Source organism: Myotis brandtii, unplaced genomic scaffold (assembly GCF_000412655.1).
Source record: "Myotis brandtii unplaced genomic scaffold, ASM41265v1 scaffold976, whole genome shotgun sequence".
In the NCBI taxonomy this organism is placed as follows: Eukaryota; Metazoa; Chordata; class Mammalia; order Chiroptera; family Vespertilionidae; genus Myotis; species Myotis brandtii.
Window position 1 is genome coordinate 309,411 of NW_005372055.1, and position 13,419 is coordinate 322,829.

Consider the following 13,419-nt stretch of genomic DNA (forward strand, 5'->3'; position numbering starts at 1 on the left):
ACCATTTATTGAAGAGACTGTCTTGACTCCATTGTATGTTCTTGCCTTCTTTGTCAAATATTAATAGTGGTTTGGGTCGATTTCTGGGTTCTCTATTCTATTCCATTGGTCTACATGTATGTTCTTGTGCCAGTACCAGACAGTTTTGAGAACAGTAGCTTTGTAATACAGCTTGATATCTGGTATTGTGATCCCTCCTACTTTGTTCTTCTTTCTCAGGATTACTGTGGCTATTTGGGGTCTTTTTTTTATTCCAGATGAATTATTGCAGAGTTTGTTCTAGGTCTGTGAAATATGCCATTGGTATTTTAATAGGAGTGCATTGAATCTATAGATTGCTTTGGGTAGTATGGACATTATAATGATGTTGATTCTACCAATCCATGAAGACAGTATGTTCTTCAATCTGTTTATGTCTTCCTCTATCTCTTTTTTCAGTGTCCTGTAGTTTTCCGAGTACAGGTCTTTTACCTCCTTAGTTAAGTTTATTCCTAGGTATCTTAATTTTTTTGGTGCAATGGTAAATGGGATTTTTTAAAAATATCACTTTCTGTAAGTTCATTATTGGTGTATAAAAATGCCATAGATTTCTGGGTATTAATTTTGTATCCTGCTACATTGCCGAATTCATTTATTAAGTCTAATAATTTTTTGAGCTAAATAGCTTTTTATCTATACACAAAACAAATCAGTACTGACTTTGTAGATATAATCATGACTTAAAATTAGAATAATCCCACTTTGCTATATTCAAATTACCAGTAAAAAGATGCTGCTTAATTGGCATCTTAACTGCAAGGAACTCAATGAAAATTAAATTTTGGAGAAAAAATAATTTTACTTCTAATGAAAAAAGGACTGATCATATATTGATAGAATGGGATTCATAAACTCATTTTGCAAAAATAATATGAAGAAAAATGATTTGCTTAATCATGAAAGTATAAAACAAGCCTCATTTCCTGGAGAGAAAGAGAGAGAGAGAGAGAGAGAGAGAGAGAGAGAGAGAATGAATGGGAGAGATCAGGCTTGTGAAAGAGTGTGTGTGTCAGCAGGAAAGTAAGCACATGTGCATGTATGCACAAGAGTGTGTGCCAGAGTGAGCGTGCACACAAGGGTTCATGCTGGAAATGCAGGTGAGGATTAGCTTAGGGCTAGTTTGAATAGTTTGGTCTCTGCTTTTGGATCAGAGGCAACCAAAACATCTTTGAAGTTTCATAGAGGCTATGCCAGTCAGTTCAAGACCTCCTGAAGAGTAGTGAAAAATATTTGGATAAAATCATATGTTTGGTATATGGTTGGTTGGGGAGGAAGAGGAAGTATGAGAAACCAGTTGGCTATGAGAATGTAGCAGTCCCATGGTAAAATGCTTACTATATCCTCCAAAGTCATGATATAAATGCTTCTGAAAACCATAGCATCATTCTTCATTTTTTACTGAAGAGAGTGAATTTTAAATTCAGTTCCATTTTCCCTTTATTTTTTTTAAAGATCATTGTTGACATTCTACCCAGAACCCCTTGGACCTCTTGGACAGGTCTGATGTGTTCATGCCTAGCTTCTGAGTGTTTTCTGCTAATAGTTTGCACATGTGAGCTTCAGAGATCTGCCCTTTAGCAATAAAGATAGAAGCCTAGAAATGCCTTGGAGTGTGTCTGCAGTTCCTCATAGTAGAGTTGTCAGGTAAAATACAGAACTCCCAGTTAAATTTGAATTTCATATAAACAATAAATAAGTTTTAGTATAAATATACTAATATTTATATAGTATATGAATGAAAATAGTATTTCATTGTACATACTTGAAAAAAAAGTTGTTTATCTGAAAATCAAATTTACCTGGGCATCTTGTACCTTTATTTGCTAAATCCATAAATCTATCCAAGGGAATTCATATCCAATGCACTGATTGTTACAAGAGTGCAATAGTCTCCTCAAAATGGAAAAACGCAGAGATATACTCCAGAGCCCCTGAAAGGATCAAGCTAAGTCCTCAAAATCAGACCCCACCTGAGAGAGCACATTGCTTAGTTTCTTCCCCTTCTTAATTTTGCTTTTCTTAGTCCCTTACTGTATCCTGGAATCATTTCATTAATAAGTCACTTGTCTATGAATACTGGTGCAAGGGTCCATTTCTGGGAGAGCAGGACTTAAGATAGATATCTCACAAATCATACCACATCGATAACTCATCACAAGGTAAAAGGGGTTTGAAATCAGTACATTGAAGAGCATTCTGTTTAATAATAATAGTTTACTTTTATATATTTTTTAAATCTTCTATGTCTCGTCTCCTATGTCAACACCCTAGCAACCAGTGAAGAGCATGCTCTTCTAAGAGGCTGCCAGGCTTTGCCTAACCCATTCATTCCTTTACTGTTTTGAAATGACTAAAAGGAAATAAAGTCAGCTAGGTATCTGATAAAACATCATTCCAACTGTGATATGGTGTGAGTTTTAAAAAAGAATTCCTTTTTTCCTGTTCCAGGAAAAAAGCAATGTACCATGATGAAACATACATTGTGGAGGAGACAGGGAAAGTAATTGCTAAAGTAAGGTAATAGACCATAGACTAGGATCTTACACTCTCTTTAGGGTGTTCTATCATCTAAAATGAATTACAGTGGAGAATGAAATTCTGCTTGCAGAACCTAAGAAGGAAAGAAATTCTGCCAGTTTTACTATTGGCTTTGCAGAATTATTGGATTTTCAAGCAAACAAAAGGGAGTTAACAGCTTTAGGCGATGGGGGTAAGAGATCAACCGAAGGACTTGTATGCATGCATATAAGCATAACCAATGGACATAAGACACTGGGGGGTAGTAGAGGCCAGGGGATTGTCAAGGGAGGGGGAAAAAAAGGACACATATGTAATACCCTTTGTAATACTTTAAGCAATTAAAAAAAAAGAAAGAAAGAAAAAATTGGCCACCTCATGTCCTAGCTTTCTAAGGCATAATTTGGGGACAATGTAACTCAACTTACTGGGGAATTCTATTAATGAGCCATCGTTGTAATAAATGCAGGTTCTATGCAAAGGACATTTTGCTCTACTCATCTCCCAAACATCTTTACTTTCTTAATGGGAAAACATTGTTCTTGGCATGCTTAAGCCAAAGCACCCCTGAGTACTGTATTCTGATGATCTGTATGCCATTTCAGGTATTTACAATTTAAAAGATAAAGTCTACTTAGAGACCTCCTTCCAGTTTACCAGAAAAACAAGAAACCCCTGGGTCAATACACTTGTATTTGGTAAAACATGTCCATCTGGCTTTATAGCCTTACTAGAGGCCTGGTGCATGAATTCCTGCACAGATGAGGTCCCTCTGGGTGGCCTGCAAGGATGGGGCCTAAACCTGCAGTCTAATGCTGCCTGCAGCTCCTACCTGCTGCTCCCACTCATCCCAGCCCCACTGTACCTGCTGCGGCTCGTGCCCAATCAGTCTCTATTGGGAGAGGCTTGCACTGCCATAGCAGTGCTCACCAACCATGAGCCCTGCCTCTGATGCCCTCCCAAGGGGAGTGGCCTGCGAGATTGGGCCGAAACCAGCTCTCCAACATCCCCTGAAGGGTCCTGGGTTGTGAGAGGGCACAGGCCAGGCTGAGGGATCCCACCTTTGAACAATTGGACCAGGGAGGGACCGCAGGAGGGCTCCAGGGCATGTCCAGCCCATCTCCCTCAATCCCTATCAGCCGGACCTTAGCAGCAAGTTAACCTACTAGTCAGAGCATCTGCCCCCTGGTGGTCAGTGCATGTCATAGGGAGCGGTTGAGCAGCCTTAGCATATTATTAGCATATTATGCTTTGATTGGTTGTTCAGTTGTTCTGCCGTTTGGTCTATTTGCACACTACCCTTTTATTATATAGGACCTTTTATTATATAGGATAGTTATTTATACACAGTAGTAGATAAGGCACAAGGATTAAACCCAGGCAGATAGACTCTACAAGAATAGCCAAGCACTGTGATATTGGAGAGCATACCCCTTATTCTTGAGTAACTATAAAAAATTAATTTAAAATGGAATAATCTAATTGTGTTTGTTGGGTGTGGGGACTTATGGTGGGTTTTTTTGTTTGTTTGTTTTTTGAGCAAGGAACTCCATATTTACTCTTTGCATATATAATGTCCCTCTTAAATGATAGCCTGAAGTGTAGCCAAGATGGCTCATCCATGGAGTCCCTGAGAGGTTGAGCAAAAATAGCAACACTAAGTTTTTTGCTTATCATCTCCAAATAATTTTGATGTCTGAGAGTCAGGAGTTCAACCATGCAAAACAAACGTTTTTGTGGGACACAACATTGGGTTTCCCTCAAGGGAAGTCAAAGGTAACTATTTCAAGGGCAAAGGCAACCAGTTTAAATTTTATTGTAAAGGAAATGATCTATATTCTTGAAAATTTGGAAAATACTGATTATAGTGATGATTTTTTGATAGTAGATAAATGATTTATTTTATCCTTCCATATGTTTTTCTGTGCAGTTTTACATAAAGTAACACTAGTTTGCAGAAATGCTTAGGGAAAAAACAGCAACACAGGTATGGAGAGTCACCGTGAAAAAAAAATAGACTTAACAGTCAAAAGAGTGTCCTCTCTAGAGGGTTTGCTGTTCTACATTCTAAAATGAATAACAGGGAAAATGTAATTCTGATTGCAGAACCTAAGGAAGTTCTACTTCTTTTTTTTAAATATATTTTTGATATCAGAGAGGAAGGGAGAGGGAGAAAAAGATAGAAACATCAATTATGAGAAAGAATCATTGATCGGCTACCTCCTGCACTGGGGATTGAGCCTGCAACCCGGGCATATGCCCTTGTCTGGAACTGAACCTGGGACCCTTGAGTCTGCAGGCCAATGTTCTATCCACTGAGCCAAACAAGCTAAAACAGGGAGTTCTACTTCTTGGCTTTGCAGAATTACTGCAGCTCTAAGCAAGCAAAAGTAAGTTAACATTTGGAAGAAGTAGAGAAACATGAAGGTAGATCTTTTTCTTATCACTGCCTTCGAAAATACACTAATCGTGAAAGTAAGCCTTGACTTGTGCCCCAGCAAGATAAACAAAATCAAGCCTGATGTAAAATGATTGGCTATGCTCTTTTTAAATTTTTTTCTTTATTTATTAAGGTATTACATATGTGTCCTTATCTCCCCATTGCCCCCCATCCCCCCACTCATGCCCTCACCGCCCTGTTGTCTGTGTCCATTGGTAAGGCTTATATGCTCTTGGCTATTCTTTTTATTTCCCTTTACTTTGCTTGGCAAGGTGATAGCTCTATATATAGGAGCTTCTCACTTGGCTCCACTGATAACAAATTAGAGGAGGTGGTACTAGAAAGAAGTTGAATTTATGGGAATTCTCTAAGGCAGTTCAAATGACGTTTGTAATTTTTAAATAGCTACAATGAATGTATATGACATTTAGAGTTTTCTTTTTCAGAAGGTTTAGCAGAAAAAAGATCAAGAAATCAATTAAAAGAATTTATTTTCCATTTGAACTACAGCCCTGAGTCCCAAAACATAAAATCTCATCCCTGCAGGAAACACAGATGATTTCAATAGCTGTACTTCCAGAAGAAGTATAAGTTTTCATTTCAACTAAAAATATTCTCCTGGCCTTTCATGTTATTTTAGGGGTTTGCTAAGAGGTGATATTTCACAGGCACCTAGAAGTAGTGTTTGGATGGAAATACATCTTATCCTCAGGCTATACCATTGTCCAATTTGTCTTACCTGTCTGAACTGGGGGCTGATTTCAAATGCCGAAAATTTCGGCTATCTAAGTCCATGCTGTAGCTCCACCCACTTTCAGTGTTTGGAGTTATGATGATTTCTCCTCTGGTTGCTGATCTGAACTTGCTAAGAAGAAATCTGAAGGTATATAAGTAACTATACAGTGGGTCCTTGACTTACGAGTGTCCCAACTTACGAGTTTTTCGAGATACAAGCCATCTCTCGGCCAATTTTTTGCTTTGAGTTGCGAGCTAAAATTCGGGTTACAAGCCAGCTTCAGATACCCCACCGCTAGTTGGCGCAGCGAACGTCACAGTGAACACCACAACATCAGCCCAGCATCACGTGTCTCACTCGTTTACTTTTTGATTTGACATATGAGTAATTTGAGTTACGAGCTCCATCACGGAACAAATTAAACTCGTAAGTCAAGGCCCCACTGTATTTAAAAGATAAGAAATAAAGCATTTTAAAATATAATTTCAAAAATACCATTTTTAGTACTTTCAACAGTAAATGATTTTTCAATAAAGTGGCCTTGTGACTGAGAGGTTGTGGGGAGTTCCCATGCCTCTACAGTACAGTGTCAATGGTAGTAGTAGAAGAAATTATGACATTCTCCCAAGGCCATAACACTTGCTGGTAAGTCAGGCCTCTGTCCATACTAAGAAAAATGCAACTGACTGGGAACTCACCACTCCCTGGGTTGAGCCTGTTTTCAGGAGTGTTGAGAAAAAAAGAGCTTGAATTCACTTTGAGGGGAGCTCAGATGATCCTCTGGGACAAACGGAGGTGGCAGCTTATTAGACTGCAGCTCCATGACAGCCACAAATTTCACCTTGATACTTCCTGCCAATATGCCCCTGAGCATAAACTGATGCCTGGAAAATACTAGAACCCAACCAATTTTTGTAGAATGAATGACTAAACCCATGTGGCTGGAACTATCTTTATCTCTTCTATAACATTTTTCCCTGTTGTACTAAAGTGTGAACAATGGAGTGTCTCATATAGTATGAAACCTGATTGCATTTCACTAAATTATTTAGAACTTGAACAAAAATAGCTTTTAGAAACTAAGGTTCAAGTCATGATCCACGCTACTAATGCCCCAAACATAGGGTTTTCAAATGTGCTTTAATAAAAAAAAGTTGTATTATTTTTGTGATGGCTCTGGGAGAGACCAGTTCATTTACTCAACATTCTACAGTTTTCTAAGGGGGAAATGTATTCAAAGGTACTAGGACAATCTTGATGGAATTTGCCAAGTTATCTCTGTTTCAAAAACACTAGAAGATTGTCTTGTCAAAAGCTTGAATTTAATTGGAAAATTAGATTTTTTGTTGAGAATAACACTTAATATAATCTTAACCTGTGCTGCTCTGAGACCCACCTGGCACATGTCCTCACCTCTGAACTTCTACTTAAGGTGTCTCCTCTACCTTAATCACTCTCCCCCTTTTTGCTATCTTGGACCCCAACTATCTTTCAAAGTCCTTATCAAGTCCCACTTACAATTTGATGTCTTTCCTAATGTCCCCTGTGTCCTCCTGACAATGATTATCTATGCCATTTATTTAACATTTACTTAATTATCTACTGACTTATGACATCTCTTGTAGTTAATACCTTGCCTTGTTTTAGAAAGGCTTTCAAGCAGCTCATATTATCATCTTATAGTTTCCTAAATTTCTTCTATACATATTAAAATTTCAGGTATGTACCTTTTCTCCCCAACTAGGTGTTTACATTCCTTGAAGACCGAGAACCATCAGATCACAATTGTGAGTTCCAGAGGGGCTCAGTCCAGTGCTATGACTATTTTTTTTAACAATTCCAGGTGTATATAATTCATTGTGCTGGACAGCTACTTACTAGTATTTTCTCCAAGCTCCAAGCTCAACATTTTGCTGTAAACCTATGCAGTGGTGCCTAAATTGGGGTCTGCAAACTACAGCTCCTAGAAGCAAGCACCTGTGGGATCTGAGTTACTTATTCAATCAAGCCATTGATTGATTTGACAAGCCAGGCACCATGCTGTAGCACAAAAACAAAAAAGCAACAGGCCCAGTACCAAGGGAGCTTACAATTAAGTATATGTGTGTGTACGTGGTGGGGGGAGGGCAGTGTGTGTGTGTGTCAGAATGCAATGTAAGTAGTGATGCACAGGCACAGGGAGTTATGAGGAGTGATGAATGCAACATGATAGGAAGAATCAATACATGGGATGTATGGTCACTCTAGGCTAACTTTTCCATTCATCTCTGCTAATTAATGAAGACATGGTTAGTCATAAGTGTTTTAGTTAGAGGACATTTAGGTTTCATTCCTACTTGCAGTTCAAAATTCTAAAAAATAAAAATAAAAAACCAACTTTCTGTAGAACCAGAAAAAGTCTCAAACACTGGCAGTCTCTCACATTGATTTCTGATGAGAAAATGATGCAATACTACCTGGAAATTACCATAAAGTAATTTGGTGCATATTAGAACTCTCACTACCTCAGCCACAAAACTAATCAACAGCTGCCTGAGAAATGCAGACTGAAAAATGCTGTGAAGCAGTAGTTTGACTTTTGGTCCTTGTAGCCAGCATTTTATGGGCCACTTTTCCCCCTTGGTGAAACTCTTGTCCCCACTTTTCCAGGCCTCCTTGAATCTTATTTCCTGACTAGAGGCCCAGTGCATGAAATTTGTGCACTGGTGGGGGGGGACCCCTTCAGCTCAACCTGCACCCTCTCCAATCCGGGACCCCTCGGAGGATGCCTAAACTGGCAATCGGACATTCTTCTCACAATCCTGGACTGCTGGCTCCTAATTGCTCACCTGCTTGCCTGGTCACCCCTCACTGCCTCTGCATGCTGGCCTGATTGTCCCTAACTCCCCCCCTCTGCCAGCCATGTCACCCCCACTGCACCCTCCCTGCTGGCCTGATCGCTCCTAACTGCGCCCCCCGCCCCTTCTGACCTGGTCACCCCATGCAGCCTGCTGTTCAGTCGTTTGGTCGTTTCTCACTAACTCCCCTGCCAATCTGGTCATAGGCAGCCATTTTCTGAGGGTGTGACAGTCAATTTGCATATTACCTATTTATTATATAGGACATGTATCCTATTACTATTCTCAGTAACTGACACATACATTGACTTTGTGAATTGTAACTGAGGTTCCAAATGTGATTTTTCCCCTTAAGAAAACCTGCATTTTAAACAGGGGATATAAGGTTTTCTGTCCAATTAATAAGTATTTGATTTGGATATTTCACATATCAGCACTCAGGATGGGGGAAGGAGTGTTGACATTCTACAACAAAATCAGTCATCACCTCTTAATATACAGGACTAGCCCTGACTTGAAACCTACCTAGAAGTGATGGTAACCACTTGGTACAAGACTGGATATATCAAATGCAAGAAAAACTCTTAGATGTTTAGATCAGAGAGAACTTTTATTCACCTAAGACAGAAAGTAATTAAAACTGCATTTCCTCAGGAGAATGTAACCTTCGTTGAGTCTCTGACATTCTCTGGGTCACTGAAGTGACATCAAGACTTCAAATACTGAGGAGTCTTTATTTCAGAGGTGTCCAGAATAAAGGTAAAAAATTCCCTTGGAAAGGCTGTCTTACCCCTTTTTCTTGGACTCATCATGGCTGGCCTTCTGCCCTGTAGAAGGTGAAGTGTTTGACTTTTCTGCATCCTGGTGGTTTTTCTCTTGGCTTTGTATTTCTTTAGCTCCTCATTAAAAATAATCAGAAGACAAATTCATATACAAAATGGCTAGAAATGAGAACAATTTTCTATTCTTCATCCACTTTCCTACATTAGCACAAGACAAAGAAGTCTATAATAATTGTCAATGATATGTCCAGCCCTTCCTGCCAGACTTTAAAACAAAGGCATTAGTCTCCAGTGTCTTCTAGGAACAGGCCAGAAGATACCTTTACTACACCACACATGAGAAATATGCTCCTAAACACAAGTTTTATCCAATACTTAACAATTAAATTATAGTTTGAATGCACAGAATAGCATTCTCAGGGTGGGCTGTTATTCACATTTGGTGACAATATAATTCTTCATTGAGTGAAACTTCCCTGTGCTTTTCAGACTATGGAATATCTCTGACATCCAACTGTTAAATGCCATTAAACCCCACCCTTGGATTTCTAAATGCTCCCCTCGATTGGGGGAGGGAGCACAATGCACAATATTATGTCTTGGTTGAGAACCACTGGATTAGAAACAGTAACATATAAAAGAAATCTAAAAAACATCTTGTTGAAAAGTCAAGGATTGCCCTAACTGGTTTGGCTCAGTGGATAGAGCGTCAACCTGCGGGCTCAAAAGTCCCAGGTTCGATTCCAGTCAAGGGCATGTACCTTGGTTGTGGACACATCCCCAGTAGGGAGTGTGCAGGAGGCAGCTGATCGATGTTTCTCTCTCATTGATGTTTCTACCTCTCTATCCCTCTCCTTTTATCTCGGAAAAAAAATCAATAAAATATATTTTTAAAAAAAAGAAAAGTCAAGGATTGTTTTTACAATGTGACAATGTGAGTTATTTAATTCATGTGGTTTGTGTTGCTTCCTTAAATATTTAGTAAAATATTGTAAGTGAATTCAGTAAAAGAACTGTCTATGATGAAGATAAATATCTTCTTTAAGAATCTGTGTATCATATATATAGAAAATCAGTGTGTATTTTTTTCTATTTCTTTCCTCTTCCCTTGTATGAATTGCAAGTTTAGATTTCATGTTTTGAAATGACCTAAGACAGTGGTCGGCAAACTCATTAGTCAACAGAGCCAAATATCAACAGTACAACGATTGAAATTTATTTTGAGAGCCAAATTTTTAAACTTAAACTATATAGGTAGGTACATTGTTACTAACTTAATTAGGGTACTCCTAAGGCTTAGGAAGAGCCACACTCAAGGGGCCACAGTTGGCCGACAGTGGACCTAAGAGATTCAGAAAATTTAACTGTGCTCATTTGCTACATAATAGAGGGAAGTTATTTAGCCTGAAAAAATGAAGATTAAAACAATTTTGAAACCAAATAATTGCTTAAATTACCTGGATTTCTTCTTAAGATGGACTGCCGGACAACATCAGTGCCTAGAACATTGACTTGCTTGAAACGTTTTGCCTTTTCTTCAAAAAACCATTCACCAGTTATAATTCTCAGCTGCCTGCACAGGGAAAAAATGAGGAACATTGAAATTCAGTTACTTAGCTAAATATATATCTCTCAAAAATCCCGAATTAAGTAAAAAACTGGCAGTTATTTATAGAGTCCATCTCAATCTCTGCAGTATTATATGGTGGTTATTATGGTCAGTATTAGTTGAATATATACTATGTACCAGGAACTGGGTGATTGATTTTTATACTTAATATATTTTTACCCACATAACAACTCTATATAAACATTATTATCCCCATTTTACAGATGAAGAAACTCAGACAGAGCAATAAAATAACATGTCCCACATCACATAGCTGGTAAATAGGAGAGTTAGAATCCCAACCCAAGCAGTCTGGCTTAGGGCTCACGTACTTAACCACTGAATTAGTAGGTAAATAATTTTCAGTGGAAACAGTGGGGGACACATGAAGGTTTTGACTTAAAAAGGAGCCATGATAAGACTGTTTTAGAATGACAACTTACTTGTAATATGATGATGGGGTTAGAGTAACGAGAGAATGGGACAAAGAGACAGATTGTCCATGACAATAATCCAGAAGAGATATGACAAGACCCATGCTAGGGCAATGGCAAGACTAACAGAGAAGAGAGGAAAAATTAAAAATGTAGGTGGTAAAAGGGCTTGCCTTAATTTCACAACCAATTGAATGTTGAAGGTAAAAAATAAGGATCTTTGAATAATCAAAGACATCTTTTAAGCCCCACTTGCAATAGTAACACAAACTCTTTACCCCAATTACACAGGCCTATTACCAGAACATGGACCATCTCTATCATTGGGAAAATAGTATTCAATAACCACTGTCCCAGTACTTCTATGGAAGGTTGTAATTGAAAATGAGGTTGAAAGATAGGATTCAGTCATATAATGGAAATCTTTGAATGTTATACTAAAGTTAGAATGCCATTCTGAAGGCAATGGAGGAACTCTGGCAGTTTTTTTTAAGTTTAGTTTGGATCATATAATCTCTGGAATATTATATGGAGAAGGGAAAAGCCAGAAGCTGACAGGCCAATTAGGATGTTATTGCAATAGATGGCATATAAAATTATGAAGATGTAAACCAGGGTATCATAGGGGCAAGGGATGAAAAGAAATATGTAGATACTCGAGTCACTGAGGATGAGAATCAGCAAAACTGGTGACAAATCCAATATGGTGGCTGAAGAAAAGCAGCTGAGAGTCAAATAGAGATTTCTAGCTCCAGAATATTATATCCATGTGATTCAGAAACTGATTGGACTTGGAAAACAACAATTGGATTCTAAATATAAAAATCACTCCAGAAAAAATATGCCAAATTATTACCAAAGCATTTACCCTGAAATTAGATTTCTGAACACACGAGAAAAGGTAAATTATAAACAGTTTCTTTATTGAGGAAAGAATAAAAATGCTATCCTTGGAGCAAATTATTCATTGAAAAGAAAGACATCTCATGTACATCACAGATTTATTTCCAAGTTGCTAGATCACCTAATGGGAAGCAAGGACTGTTGGATTAGCTCCAAAACTGTATAAAATATGCTTATAAAATATGTCAAATCTAAGGAGATCTAATCTAGAAAAACAAATGTTTGAGTGGGTTAAATTATTTTTGTATACATCTCAAGTGCTCTATGGACTTATATATCATTATTTAAAAATCTAGGTGGTAATTGTGCTATTCTAAATTCTAAAACTATCTCCTCAAGGTTCCCATCCCTTAGTTTTAAGCCAAATGATAATCTAGCTACTGCTATGATTAAACTTTGTTTATGGAATTAAAATTTCTAATCATCTCACCCTAAAATAGGGAGATTGTCCTAGATCAGGGGTGGGCAACCTTTTTGTGAGTGTGTGCCAAAACCAGCAAAATCTCTGACTCAAAATTCTTCTGCGTGCCAACCCTAATTTTTTGAGAATATGTTACGCCTACTTGATATCTCTTAAGGTGTACGTATGTGAAGAACCTTAAAGAAATAATAAAATTCATTCGAGCGACAAAAACACAGTATATGATGATGAAAAATACATTTATTTTTTAATGTATACATGTACACTGATAGTCCGACAGAAAACTTTATGACTCCGTTTGATATTATCAGTGGGACTTTTGCTGCTGCATCACTGATGACAGAGATTTTACATCAGGTTTATATTTCGTGACCTTCAGAAATATGCACGAGCTACTACTTTCATCCGTCAGGCTACTCCTATTACGAGACTTAACAAAATTCATCACTGAGAACAAAGATTCACAAGCGTATGTGGATGAAACCAAAACACTGGTCGGATCTAGGAAGGCAGGGAGAGTTAAGGCAGAGGCATAGAAATTGCTCTTCCCCTCTCTCGTCAATCCATGTCTATGGTCTTTAAGATAACTTGTTATGCAAAATTATTTATTTATCTAAGATGCACCTACACTGAATTTATCTGAAAAATAAAAAAGTCGATATTAAGAAAAAAATTGTAAATGGAAAATTATAAGAGAGGGT

At 38.0% G+C, this 13,419-nt stretch overlaps 1 protein-coding gene across 1 annotated transcript in view; it reads right to left on the minus strand.

Annotated features, from left to right (window-relative positions):
- Positions 1 to 13,419, minus strand: part of SYTL5 (synaptotagmin-like 5) — a 250,237-nt gene that overhangs the window by 160,924 nt on the left and 75,894 nt on the right. The window contains exons 3-4 of the mRNA XM_014533436.1: positions 10,809 to 10,924; positions 9,360 to 9,468 (exon numbers count right to left, since the gene is read on the minus strand). Coding sequence (XP_014388922.1) covers positions 9,360 to 9,468; positions 10,809 to 10,924 — 225 coding nt within the window. The remainder of the gene's footprint in view (positions 1 to 9,359; positions 9,469 to 10,808; positions 10,925 to 13,419) is intronic.